This window comes from Sinocyclocheilus grahami, unplaced genomic scaffold (assembly GCF_001515645.1).
Source record: "Sinocyclocheilus grahami isolate Dianchi unplaced genomic scaffold, SAMN03320097.WGS_v1.1 scaffold169.1, whole genome shotgun sequence".
Classification (NCBI taxonomy): Eukaryota; Metazoa; Chordata; class Actinopteri; order Cypriniformes; family Cyprinidae; genus Sinocyclocheilus; species Sinocyclocheilus grahami.
This window is the reverse complement of record NW_015505348.1, coordinates 559,431-573,846: the sequence shown is the minus strand read 5'-3', so window position 1 is coordinate 573,846 and position 14,416 is coordinate 559,431. Positions and strand designations below refer to the sequence as shown.

The following is a 14,416-nucleotide window of genomic DNA, read 5'->3' as shown; positions in this document are numbered from 1 at the left end:
ACCTGTATGAGTCTTCTGTTGAGCACAAAAGATGATATTTTGAAAAATGTTGGTAACCAAACAGTCGATGGTAGCCATTGACTTCTATAGTATGAAAAGAAATACTATGGAAGTCAATGACTGTTGTCTTCTTTCTTCTACATTTTCAGAATATCTTCTTTTGTGTTCAAAACCTCATACAGGTTTGGAGAATTTTAATTTTTGGGTGAACTATCCCTTCATCGGTCTCATAGAGTTGCTAGTTTCTATCAATTCGCATGAAAGGTAGAAGGAGAACTTTATTAGAAACAAGCTCTTGAGATTCGGCTGTTGCTTTTCTAGCTGTTGCGTTAGTATGGATGGCTAAGACTAGAATGGCTTGTTTTGTGTCCCAACTAATTCAAAGCTCCAGTTCCCTTGTCGAGGAGCCACAGATCCATTGTTATCTTCAAAGCTTTGGAGCTGCAGTCCTCTGGAGCCTACAGTGGGCTGCATGAACACACACTATGAATTAATGCAACTCACCTTTAGAGTTCAAAACCGAAATGGAAAATGAGAAAGGATTAACATAATTTCTCAAGAAATTGTACAAGCACATTATATATTTAATATATAGAATTTATATATGTATATAAGTTCTGTTATTCTGACTAAATAATGTTAAAAACTTTTATTGTAGATTATGTAAGACTTCAGTAAATAACATATCTGTTTACCGATCATTATTTTCATACAGTCTGTTTGTAAATATAACCTTTTATACAATGTGTACTGATAGAGCTCCCTTTCATTTGAGGATAACTGTGGTCCAATAAAACGTGGATCCTCATTTTAAATGAGGAGGATTTATTTGGGCAGATGAGCAATAAAAGATCAGGTGGAACTGTATTGATTAGGAGGTCACCTTTAGCATTAGCTTGAGTTAATATCTGCTGACGGGGAAGGACAGAGTGATATGTCTGTCAATACTGACTGTGCGTCTGTGTGTGTGTGTGTGACAGACAGAGGGATGAAGCGAGAAAGTGCGAGAGAGTAATGGAGGATAAATAACATTTTTGTGAGATGTGTTTACTTTAATTCACGTTTTATTTGAGTGTTGTTGAGTTTGTGTCTATAAGTGAATATTTTGAATTTATGTCTTACCATGTATCTTTGTGTGTATCAGCATCAACAGCAAGTTGTTCAGGCGGTGGAACGTGCAAAACAGGTCACCATGGCAGAGCTCAACGCCATCATAGGGGTGAGTGGCCTCTGACCTCTCATACCGGTAGGTAGACGATAGATAGATAGATAGATGATAGAGAAAAAAGGAAAGAGAGATCAGAAAGCTGAATTACAGCTTGTTTTGTTGCTGGCTGTTATAGAGCGACACAATCTCTCTTCAGTCTCTCTGAGCTCTGATCATATTACTGCACTTAAACCCCAGTGATAGAGTGATACTGCCCACACAGGACAGCAGCAGACAGAGCCTGACAGACACTGACACCACTGCTGCTGTAGGACCGGAGAACTTATTTCTATGAAGTTACTTAGTTACTTTCTGTATAGTTACATATCTATCTGTCCATCCATCCCTCCACCCACCCATCCATCCATCCATCTCTCCACCCACCCATCCATCCATCCACCCAGTCATCTCTCCACCCACCCATCCATCCATCCACCCAGTCATCTCTTCACCCATCCATCCATCCACCCACCCACCCATCTCTCCATCCATCCATCCATCCACCCACCCATCCATTCATCCATCCACCCAGTCATCTCTTCACCCATCCATCCATCCACCCACCCACCCATCCATCCATCCATGTCTGCCTGACTGTTGTCTTTATCTCTGTCTTTCTGTCTGCCTGTCTCTCAGCAGCAGCAGCTCCAGCACCTGTCTCACCACACTCCAGGTATTCCTCTCACTCCTCACCCTTCAGGTCTGTCTCTGGGCGGCACATCAGGGCTGCTGGCCCTCACCGGGGCTCTAGGAGTCTCTGCCCACCTGGCCCACAAGGACGAACGCAACCATCTAGACCCCGAGCACCTACGAGGTGAGTGTCTGAACTGTCTATGTGCATTTTTAATGTCACAAATGCATGGGGTTATTAAATGACTTAATTAATAATAGTAACAATAAATGTAATATATATTTACTCATTATAAGAATAGGTCACCCAAAAATGAAAACTTGCTGACAATTTACTCACCCTCAGGCAATGCAAAATGTAGATGAGTTTGTTTCTTCATCAGATTTAGAGAAATTGACCAGTACATCACTTGCTCACCAGTGGATCCTCTGCAGTGAATGGGTTCCGTCAGAATGAGTCCAAACAGCTGATAAAAATATCACAGTAATCCACCCTGGATTGCAAACATGCAACTTTTCTCTTAACAAAACATTAATTGTTAAGTGAAAAGTCGTGTGAATTATTGTGGATTATTATGATGTTTTATCAACTGTTTGTGCTCTCATTCTGACGGCACCCGTTCACTGCAGAGGATCCACTGGTGAGCAAGTGAACACATTTCAATTTTTGAGTGAACTATTCCTTTAATAAAGACTTCAGCAAGGCACAAAATGCATGCAACTGGTAAATTTTCCTAAGAAAGTTTATTGTGCACCTCATAAATATGATTTGTCCAGCGTTAAAGGGTGCATGATAAGATAGTGATGGTGCAAAAGTTGGCCTAAAAAACACAAAATGAAACGTAACTAGAATGAGGGTGTGTTGAGTCGGTCCGATAGATTGGATAGACTTCTGAGAAGCCTTGAAAGTCTGATAGACTGAAGGCCAGAGGGGCGACTTGCTCAGGGAGCTCAATACAATGGATGTATTTTTATTGCACCCTGACTGGATTTTTCAGCATGACCTTGGCTTGCTATGGAATTGTTGTTATTATTATCTAGACTGACGTCAATCCCCAACCCCTCCTTCTCTTTCTGTCTCTCTCTCTCTCCTCGGCTCCCAGAGGGTGCTCCCAGCAGGGTGAGTATCAAACTTGTGTGTTTGTATGTGTATATGTGTGCCTCCACCCCACTGACTTTGATAAACGACTTTAAAGAGAAGTACGGATTATGAAATCCGACCATCCTTTCAGGACTCTCTAAACAGCACTGTTCCTGCCCTCTGCCATTAGTGCTGAGGAAAAGTGTTCATTCTGTACTTTTGATATAACAAACCATAATTCTCTGTTATGTAGTTGCATCATAGTTAGACTTAAAGGAACAGTCCATGCAAAAAAGAATCTTGCTAGCTTGTTTACTTACCATCATGCCGTTCAAAACCTTTATGACTTGAATCAGCTACGAAAGGTCACATATTCAGTGAATAACTATTTGGAAGCTATAATATGTCTTTAGGAGATAAAAAATAATAATTTACTGTTTCAAGGAAAAATAAGCAATTGAGTTTTTGGTGTACTGTCTGTTTAAAAGTTTTGGCGTTTATTTAAACCGATATTTATGTAAGTTCTGTTCATTTTCTCATTCTCATGTCTTTCAAAACCTGCATGACTTTTAGAAGCTGCAGAGGGAAAGATTTTTTTATGAACAGTCACTAAATAGATGTCTGTCGGTCATAAAAAAAACTAGAATATAGCTTCAGGAGACTTGTAATGTAGCATAAAAATCATATAAAAACTAGTGTATTTTTTGTCCTTTTAATGGAAAATAGTAAGGATAAAAATATAACAAATTTGACCTTTTTCCCGCAATTTTGTAAAATTAACAAACACAAAAATTTTTAAATATAAACTTAGAATTCTGACTTATTTCTTAAAAATAAACAAAAAGATAATTGAGACTTGTATCAAAATTGTGACAGAATTTTGAGATAAAACTTTGCAATTACATTTAAAACTAATTTTTTTTACTTTTTAATTATTTTAAATATTTATTTATTTGTATTGTTTTATTAAAGTGTTTTAACATGGCGTAAGCATGTTTCCATAAGACTGAGCTTGCACAGAGAAGACTCAAAAAAGAAGAAAAAAAATACAGAGTTGTGGGACAAAAATCCGCAAATACATTTATTATTTTTTTTTATATTTATTTCTTTATTTTTTCATGGCATAAACGGGCTTGCATAGGAACAATTCAGAGGAGAAAGAGTCGTAACAACCAAGTTCTTTGAGATGATTTCTTGTTGCTGACTAGAGGAAGAAAATGAGGGAGTCAAGGAAAGGTCTGAGCGAGGGGGAATGAAAAGAGAGAGAGATTTCAGAGAAAACAGGTTTGTTTGAGAGAACTGGGCTTCTTTGTGTGCTTTTTTTCTCATCTCAGTCCAATGCACTTCCTGTTTGGCTCATAAAACTGCACCGTTGCAGAAAAAGAAGTGTTTGAAGTCACTGATTTGAGACCGGTTTTGCTGTACTCCTCATAATGATGAAAGTTGAGAAATAGACAGTTGACACTGGATGGTGACCAAATGTTTGGGGGCCTATTCAGTATTTTTTATTGTAAAATAGTGCAGGATTCAGCTTTAAAGGAAAAAAATCACCCAAAAATTAAAATTGCCATCATTTACTCACCCTCATGTAGCTTTTCCATACAGTGACCTTTCTTAATAACCAAATACCAAAATTTACCTTTAAAATCCCTTCAGCGCAATTCAAATATGGCGCAGATTTGGCATCACGACGTTTGGTTACACTCGAGAAACAATGACATTTGATGTTATTGACTTCCAACACAAAGCGATCATATGGCCTCAGAACAATGAACTATTCGGTGAACTTTGCACAACCTTAGCATTTTGTTGGAAATGAGACTGTGTGTGTGTGTGTTTATGCTGTGTTTTTTGTCTCTAGAGTAAATCAGTGTCGTCAACTGACAGTCAGGCAGCGGAGGATCGTCAGGGTCCCTCAGGGGTGTATCCCTCACAGGCCAGCAGTGATGCCAAACGGAGACGGTGTGATGAAAAAGACGTCCTCCCGTGTCACTACGTAGGTTCTATCACATGACTCAGTCCCCAAATAAACTGAATGAGAGTGTTAAATTGACAGCCCTAATGTTAATTATTCTTAATTTAATTTAATTTGTCTCAGTCAGCATGCACTTTTATTGACATGTGATTATAATGTTTGCAACATTTGTATTGTTGTTCAAATTCTAGTATTTGAATTTTGTACATTTATTCCTTATATATTTTATATCTAATATAGACATTTTTTTTATTGCAGCCTTTATTGCGTTTATTGGAAGTAATTTTATCTTAATACGGTATATTTCCACATTTTCACAAAAATGCATTTAAGATAATTGTATATATTATATTATATATTATATTATTAATTATAAATAAATATAATTTAAGATAATTGTATATTAAATCATATTAATATGACTGATTTTAAATATAATTAATGTATATTAAATAATATTAATAATAATATAATTATAATAAAAAAAATACTTTCATCATAAAATTCTATTTTAGTCAAATAAAAATATATACATTTATATGATATAAATGTATAATTATATAATTATAAATGAATATAATTGTATATTAAATAATATCAATATGGAGAAAATAAATAATATAAGAAAAATAAAATATTACTTTATTCTATTAAAAATTATATTTTAGTAATATGAAATTATATAAAATTATATAATTCTTATACCACTTTAATATAGAATACTTATATATTTTATTATATATACTTACATGTATTATATTATGTTTTATTATATTATTATTACATTTATATCAATATATATTGATAAAAACTTGTGCCTAATGTATAGGTATAATCTTTTTATAGTATAATTGTTTATTATAGTTCATAAAGCTCATCAGCGCATCAGGTGAAGCATTTATCAAACACACATGTAGGGAAGAGTCGGATCTGACCGTCAATGCGGGTATAATTAGGGGGATAATGTCACTATAGGGTGATGGCAATAGGAACATCAGGCCATGATCAAATCAAAGCCCAGTTGCCATGGCAACTAAGTGCGTTGTCACCCCCTGATTCCCAGAGATGGGCGAAAGAGGAGAGTGAGATGAGTGTGAGCCGTGTGAGAGCGGTGGACAAGGTGGTGTTGATGGGGGGCGGGGTCTCCCCTACTGTGATTGGTGAAATTAGACACAAAGGGAGGGGGACGGGGAGCAGAAAAAGGACACTGCAATAGTGTACATGTATGTACCTGATAAATATCCCATAGGGGTGTATATTTTTGTGCCTGTATGTGTGTGTGTGTGTGTGTGTGTGTGTGTGTGTGTGTCGTCTAATACTGTCCTTCTCCTGTCTGTTGTGTTTCAGGACAGTGACGGAGACAAGAGCGAGGACAATCTTGTAGTAGATGTCTCAAATGAGGTCAGTTCACATGCACTGTTAAATTAACATTGGTGAAAGTCTGCACTTACTAATGTAAGTCAATCATCATTCATTGAAAACTGTAATTAAATTAGATTTTTATTTAATTTTATTTTAAGTTAATCAATTGATATTCTGATTAATTAATACAATTATTTGCATATATCAATAACTGCTTATAAAAGCCCCCAAATAAAGATGAAGACATTGTGGTAAACAAGAGTGAATAGACTTTACAATAACTGGGTTTAATAGATATATTGTTTATTGCTATATTTTAAAATTATGGTTCATATTGTCTTATGAAGATGATATTTCAAGCTTGAATTGCTTAGAGGGTAGGAAAATATGTAATAAATTAAATTAATGTGTTAAATTGACAGCCTATTTTTAATCACAATGATTTTTTGATTGGATTAGATTTTTTTTAAATGCACATTTTATTTTATTTATTTCAAGTGAAGGTTTTGTTGTTGTTACTAATTCTGTTTTTTTTTTTTTTTTTTTTAGTCAATTTACTTTCTTGTTTTTTGTTTTGTTTTCATTTGTTTTGTTTGGTTGTTTGTCAATTTACTTGTTTTTTGTTTTGTTTTGTGTTTTTGTTTTTGTTTGCTTTTCTTTCTTTTTTTCCGTTTACTTGATTTTTGTTTTTTATTCTACATCAAAATTGACCCAGTTTACTTTAATACATGTTCCTGGTCGTTGTGCCTAATTCATCAGATCATTCATTCAGCATATTGTTGTAAAAATACATTGTCTTCATATGCATTAATCAAAATGCAATAACTTTCTTAGCCTTTGAGTATCAACCCAATCCATAACTGGAGATCAGAATATAATAAAGACTTTGGGCCGCACAGTAAACACCCACAGCACCCTAACATTGTGGTGGCAAGTCTTGCACTGACTTTAATCTTAATGACATATTTGTATTTGATTGTTGAACAGCACCAACAAATGCATTTCATCCTGAAAAAAACTCCCATTCATTATTATTACTATTATTTCTGTGTAATTATCATCCATTTCAAAGGTAAAACATTACAGCTCTGTTTCTCAATTACTGGACAAATATTGAACATCACTCATATTTATTAAACTGCATTCATTCAGTAATTGCTGATAATATCACTGGCGATTCAGGATTGTTTTCTGCTGCAGAGCTTCTGGAGTCAGCGAGGACTGCGCTATGCTTTTATAATCATTAAGTGACCCCGCTGCATAATTAACACATTTAAAAACATAAAAAGGATCTGAATTCCTGCAATATCCCACACTAAGGATTAAACTAGAACTGTTTTGTCATTTTCTACTGAGTAAACACTAATGGCATAATGAAAAATATGAATGAATGGATCAGACCTTGTTCTGTTGAACTCCAGGTTAACAAAGATCACTATTATTTTGAACAAACCTTATTAACTCATGCCACACCTTCTAAAATGTAAAAAGAAAAGTTCACATATCCGAATGAAAGCAAAATGCCCTCATGCTCTTGATTCTCCTTAACTCTTTCACTCTGTGTTTTCAGGAGCCATCCTCTCCTGTAGGCAGTGGGCCTCTGTCTCCACATGGGAATGGTTTGGATCGAGCCCCGACCCTGAGGAAAGAGCTCCCAGGATCCCCTAGTCCCCCTCCGGCCTCCCCACCACACAGCCCACCCCCTGGCAAAAACAAGGACACGGCACAAGTACGGCCACTGTTCTCAGACACCTAATATGCCAGAATTGACTCTCTTCCCACATTACATCTCATTCACTATGGACATGCTTCACTAATGTTTGACAACCAGGACGCGTCCAAATACTTTTTTGTCTTTAATATAAAATATATGTGGCACTTTTCATGAACAACATGCAAAATAGAGCCTTTAAGTAGTTTTTTTGAATTACAAAGATTGCTTAGCTTGTGTGTGTGTGTGTGTTTTTTTTTGTGCTATTTTATAAATATCAAAATTAAAATTAAAATAATAATAATAAAATGATTTTAAGCTATATTTGCAGATTTCATCTAATGCAAGGTCTAGTTTGGGACACAAGGTTGGTTAGTAGTTACTGATAAACTTATTTTCTATCAATGAAATTTAAAAAGTTTTTAAATATTTGTATTATTATTAAATAATTTTTTACATTTTGTCTTAATACTTATTTTTTATATAATGTATTGAATATCGATTAAACATAATCAAAATTTGGATATTTTTGTAGGATTGCAGTTGATTAAATTAAGTTATATGTGCAAGTTAATTAGGGATATAATATAAATAAACCATTATATAAATTATATTTATGATAAACTATATAAATTAAATTTTAAAAATGTTTTTTATTATTATTAGAATTATTATTCCATTATTATTATTATATATGAATGTGTATTTTTATATAAATGTATATAAATTTGTTATAAATTAAATTGTATATAAATTATTTAAAAGTTAAATCAATTAAATAACAAATGTTTAATATTTTTTATAATAATATTTTTAAATAAATTTTATTATTTATTATTATTATTGTTCAATTTATACTATAATAATACATAGAATATCAGTTTAACAAATTGTCAAAATTCTGAAATTGTTGTAGAATTTAATTTAATGGATTGAAGTCTGAGGTGGGGCAGAGCAAAATCTTATTATTTTTTTTTTTTTAAAGGGATTTTTTTTGTGGATACTACAAATTTACTGCGGATCTATATTAGTGTTGCTACATATTCAACATTATAACACCTGTCTTTTGGTTCTGTTTGCAGACAGAAAAATCTCAGTCACCCTCCTCTAAATCAGGCAATTCCTCTCCCTCTCTCACCCCTGGTCCACCAGGGCCCAGCACTTCCTGTTTACGCCTGGTCAACAAACCTGCCTCCTCGGCAGACCCTCTGGGTAAGAGTTTGTCTGTTTGTTTTTACAGCGAGCACATGCTACAATTCAATAAAAATAATTGCTTAATTGTGTGTCCTGTAGCTCTGCGGAGTCCCTTGACTATGACGCCCGGTTCTTACCCAGCTCACTTCGGGCTGGTGTCCCACGCTGGGCTTAACGGAGAGCTGGCCAGCCCGGGCGGCTTCGGAGGCTCGCTCACCCTCTCGCCCCAAATCAGTGCTGCAGCCAGTGCCTACACACGCAGCCCTATGGTGACTGTGTTTCTGAATCTCTTACAATTGACAGAAGTTTACGCAAAACCATTTTGATGCTTGAATGCTCACCTCCACAGGTAGCGTACGAATCTCGTTCACATCTTAGGCCCTCAGGGCTGTCCTCCTCTCTGCCTGGCTCCTCTGGTGGCAAGCCGTGAGTTACTCCTCTTTCTTTTACCTCCCTTGGTTTTTGGATGGAGTTGCACAGCGATGGCCAGCGTATCGACTGTTAGTCCAAAATAGTGTTTTTGTTTGCCTCGCCTGTAATACAATCCTCTTTCATGTCCCCCGCTGACAGCTAAGGCGAGAAAAACACTTGAATTCAGGCAAACATCCTTAAGATGGCAAATTATTGCTGCACCCACTGACGCATACACAAACAAGCAAACTTTCCATAATTATGTTGTCAAACTGCTTGAGTACTTAAGGTTTGAATCAGCTCCTATTCTTATTTTAAACAAGCCCTTTTACCGTTTAATTTTTGTCCCTCAAGTCCACTTATAATGTTAGTCATGGTTTATTGCACCAAAATCAGTCATAATTTCATTTTTATGACCATTTTACACCCTCTAACTGACCCTTAGAAAATTGTTGTCAATACAATGAAAGCCAATGGGGTCCAAAGTTTACTTTCATTGTACTCACAAAAAATTTCTTCAAAATGTGTTTTTTTTTTCTTTTGTGTTCAGCAGCTTTCCTTTTTTGAATTCACTATCTATCGCTTTAACGTCCACCTTATTTACACCCCCAGTGCTTACTCGTTCCACGTGAGCGCAGATGGTCAAATGCAGCCAGTGCCCTTCCCTCCTGACGCCCTCCTCGGCCCTGGCATCCCACGTCACGCCCGTCAGATCCACACTCTCAGTCATGGAGAGGTGGTGTGCGCGGTGACCATCAGCACCTCCACACGTCACGTCTACACCGGCGGGAAAGGCTGCGTCAAAGTGTGGGACATCAGCCAACCGGGCAGCAAGAGTCCAATGGCCCAACTGGACTGTTTGGTGAGATCTGCGTCACGTTAAACTCTGCTTGTAGTTGGTACTCGCCATCCTAGTTGGGTTAGAATTAGGAATGTTCATTTCGGTTATTTTTCCTAACCGACAACTGACGCTCGTTAACTGATTGTTAACCGTTAACCGACAAAATTATTTTAAATTAGAATTGAATTAAATTAGAAAGGATAAGTGTCGCATCACGCATCTGCAGCGGAGAAAAACATAATAAAGCTAGGCTATGTAAAGTGAAAAGTGAAGTGACATGTGGCCAAGTATGGTGACCCATACTTGGAATTAGTGCTCTGCATTTAACCCATCCAAAGTGCACACACACAGCAGTGAACACACACACACACACACACACACCGTGAACACACACCCGGAGCAGTGGGCAACCATTTATGCTGCGGCGCCCGGGGAGCAGTTGGGGGTTCGGTGCCTTGCTCAAGGGTACCTCAGTCGTGGTATTGAAGGTGGAAGAGAGCGCTGTTCATTCACTCCCTAAAGAAGTGTATATTTATATAATGTATAATGCACATGTATATAATGCACATGTATATATATATATACTAATGTATATATATTAGAATAAATAGGCCTATACAAGAAACATATTTTTACTTAAATAATAAATTAAGAAAATGAAAGAAAAAACATACTTGTGCAACATGTAGCCTAATATGCAGGGTTTCGGTTCATTTTTGTGCTGCATGAAAGGAAACAGACGACAGAAAGCGGCATCCTATTTTTCTTTAGGCTTATTTTACAAAAGCACAAAGATTTGTTTTTATTGTGAATGTACTCAAATAAAGGTAAACCTTTTACAATTCTGATTATCTTTAGGACTAAAAGGAGTAGTTGCGTCCACTGTTAGAAGGAAAAAATTCAAATGATTGCGCCGGCGCCACATGCGCGCGCACACACAGTTAAGCTTTGCTACCTTAACAATGCAGCCTGTTCATTATCATAATAAAATACAGTCAGTCAAACATATGGAAAAAACCCACTGCTCAGTTTAAATATGTAGTAAAATCTGTGCCACTAAGTGTTATCACCGTACCGCCGTGATGTTATGCCAAACACATTTTGTTTTACGTGGATATTGGAACGTGACTGAAGTAGGCTACATAATAAATAATATTTTGGCATTCAAATACTTTGCGAATATAGAAACATTTGATTTTGTGTCGAATGAGAGACGCAGCGTTGGTTTCAGTTTCGTTTTAGACTAAATGAATTTGTTTTGGCTTGTCGTTTAACTATTGCTTCTTATATTTTTAATTCTTGTTCTTTTCTAAATACTGTTAACTGAAAGGCTTTGTTCTGGAGTGAGGGGAACTAAAATAGCCTGGCTATCTTTACAGTGTTTATTATAATGTTTGTAAACATTTTCGTCGCCATTAGGCCTATTTCTGAATGAAATAATAAAATGCGACTTATGTTTTTCCCCCCTAAAAAAACTTTTTTTATACGCGTAGCGTATTTTAACCATGCAGCAAACCTTTTTAAATATTTTGATAAATTACTGAAAAAATAAATAATTAAATTACTTTTTAAACCGTTTAACTGATTGTATTAATCCGTCAAAATTATTACGGTCGGTTTAAACGGTTCAAATGAACATCCCTAGTTAGAATTAGAATTAAAGAATTAAACTGCTGGTTTAGTCTGGCAAGAGGAGAGTGGATTTCGACACACTATTTCCCTGTTTAATACTGTAAGCTATTTTGACACAATCTGCATTGTAAAAAGCTCTATGTAAATAATGGTGACTTGACTTGAAAATGGTGACTTTGATTAAATCAGTGTTTTCCCTTTCGTTCAATCAGAATCGAGACAACTACATCCGATCATGTAAGATTCTCCCAGATGGGCGGACTTTGATAGTCGGGGGCGAGGCCAGCACGCTGTCAATCTGGGACTTGGCCACGCCCACTCCACGCATCAAAGCCGAATTGACGTCCTCGGCTCCGGCCTGCTACGCTCTGGCGATCAGTCCCGACAACAAGGTCTGCTTCTCCTGCTGCAGTGACGGAAACATCGTGGTCTGGGACCTGCACAAAACATGTAATGAGGTTATAGCATGTTGAACTCTTGTTCACAGTGCTTGAAGTGGGCCGGTACGCACCGGTACGCAGTACTGGCACTTCTATATTTTAGCCTTTAGAGTACCTGCACTTTTTTGTGTGATCCCTGTGGTCCTGTTTGGTATCGCAGCTTGACTTGTGCAAATTTTTATTGAAAACTATTATCTAATTATTGATTAATTGATTGTGACACTATGCATACATTATTAAAAATAACTTATTTAATATAAATAATTAAATAAATAGTGTGGGGGAGTGGGGTATATATATATACACACACACACACATATATATATATATATATATATATATATATGTGTGTGTTTTTTTTAAAGAACAAAAACATCTTACTCAAAACACCACATAGAAGTATTGCACTGTGGAGTCATCCATAATAAAATTTTAACATTTATTAGCAGAGTAAATGTGGTCATTGTGCCTTTTATATTTAATTTTTTCAAACTTTTATGGCCTAAAGGTACTTGCCATCCATTTTTCCTGTCTGCAGGCACATTTTTATGCGTTAGATCTTTTATTGAAGTGTTTTTATGTGTGCGCAGATCTTTTCTCTGGGTTACTGTCCTACGGGCGAGTGGCTTGCAGTGGGGATGGAGAGCAGTAATGTGGAAGTGCTGCACGTCTCCAAACCAGACAAATACCAGCTGCACCTTCACGAAAGCTGTGTTCTCTCGCTCAAGTTTGCCTACTGCGGTACGAGTCACTATGCAGATGTATATGCCAATCGTTGAATTTGCCCATGTAATCCTATGGGCCTTCATTATTTATGCCTATTTAAAATAAATGCTATTAGATGGTACAAGATGTGATTTAATTTTCTTTGTGTGTATTTCAGGGAAGTGGTTTGTAAGCACGGGAAAGGACAATCTGCTCAATGCATGGAGGACGCCGTATGGAGCCAGTATTTTCCAGGTTTGTTCCAAACCCATATGACTTTATTTCTTCCTTAGATATGTCTTTAGATGTCCTAAGCCTTTAAATGCTGCTACACTATTAACATTTCAGAATAACAGAGCAGCTTTGAGCAGACAGGAAATGCGATGGAGAAAGAACAAAGCTCGTTTTAAAATGAGACGGTTGTTGTTGCAGATTCGAAAATCACCGCACGCCTCTATTGTGACAGTGAGATTTAGCTGGATCTCATCGGTATTTGCGAATATGTCTCATTTTGTCTCTCACTCTCTCTCCAGTCAAAGGAGTCCTCATCCGTCCTGAGCTGTGATGTGTCCCCAGATGACAAATATATTGTAACTGGTTCTGGGGATAAGAAAGCCACGGTGTATGAGGTGGTGTATTGAACACAAAAATGGACGGATGGATGGATGAACATACAGCGCCAAGTATGAAACAATCATGGATGGCATGGCGGGCAACCATAGCTCTTCTATTTGCAGTACTTTCGCAACCATTTGAGAAATAGAAGGTTTTGTTCAGAATGGCATACTACCATACTATTCATACTATTTATGTAATAGGTATACTAATTAGACATAAAATACCCAGATGACATACTAACAGTGCTGGGTAGTAACTGATTACATGTAATCTGGATTACGTAATCAGATTCCAAAAATGAAGTACTCATAATTTGATTATATTACATTTTAAAATGCTCATAATCAGATTAGTTACTTTAAATATTACATGATTACATATTATTCACACAGTGGCAGCAAATTATACATGATTCTTTTTTTTTAAGTTTCTTAAACAGTAGTCATAATGCATTAACTAAAATAAGTAACCTAGATTACATTCCTAACTACAATTTTCATCATAATCTGTAATCAGTAACAGACTGCAATTTGTAAGTAATCTACCCAGCACTGCGTACTAAGTTTTACCAAAATGTCCTGAATAAAATACTATGTGGGATACTGGATC

The 14,416-nt window shown here is 36.3% G+C and overlaps 1 protein-coding gene across 1 annotated transcript in view; it reads left to right on the top strand.

Moving 5' to 3' along the window:
• tle2b (TLE family member 2, transcriptional corepressor b) overlaps positions 1–14,108 on the top strand; it is a 66,396-nt gene extending 52,288 nt beyond the window's left edge. The window contains 14 exon segments of the mRNA XM_071582403.1: positions 1,145–1,219; positions 1,844–2,021; positions 2,941–2,957; positions 4,780–4,914; positions 6,241–6,294; positions 7,826–7,984; positions 9,049–9,178; positions 9,260–9,429; positions 9,510–9,586; positions 10,184–10,433; positions 12,257–12,564; positions 13,056–13,225; positions 13,368–13,444; positions 13,723–14,108. Coding sequence (XP_071438504.1) covers positions 1,145–1,219; positions 1,844–2,021; positions 2,941–2,957; positions 4,780–4,914; positions 6,241–6,294; positions 7,826–7,984; positions 9,049–9,178; positions 9,260–9,429; positions 9,510–9,586; positions 10,184–10,433; positions 12,257–12,564; positions 13,056–13,225; positions 13,368–13,444; positions 13,723–13,830 — 1,908 coding nt within the window. The 3' untranslated portion in view covers positions 13,831–14,108.
• Positions 14,109–14,416: the final 308 nt, after the last annotated feature.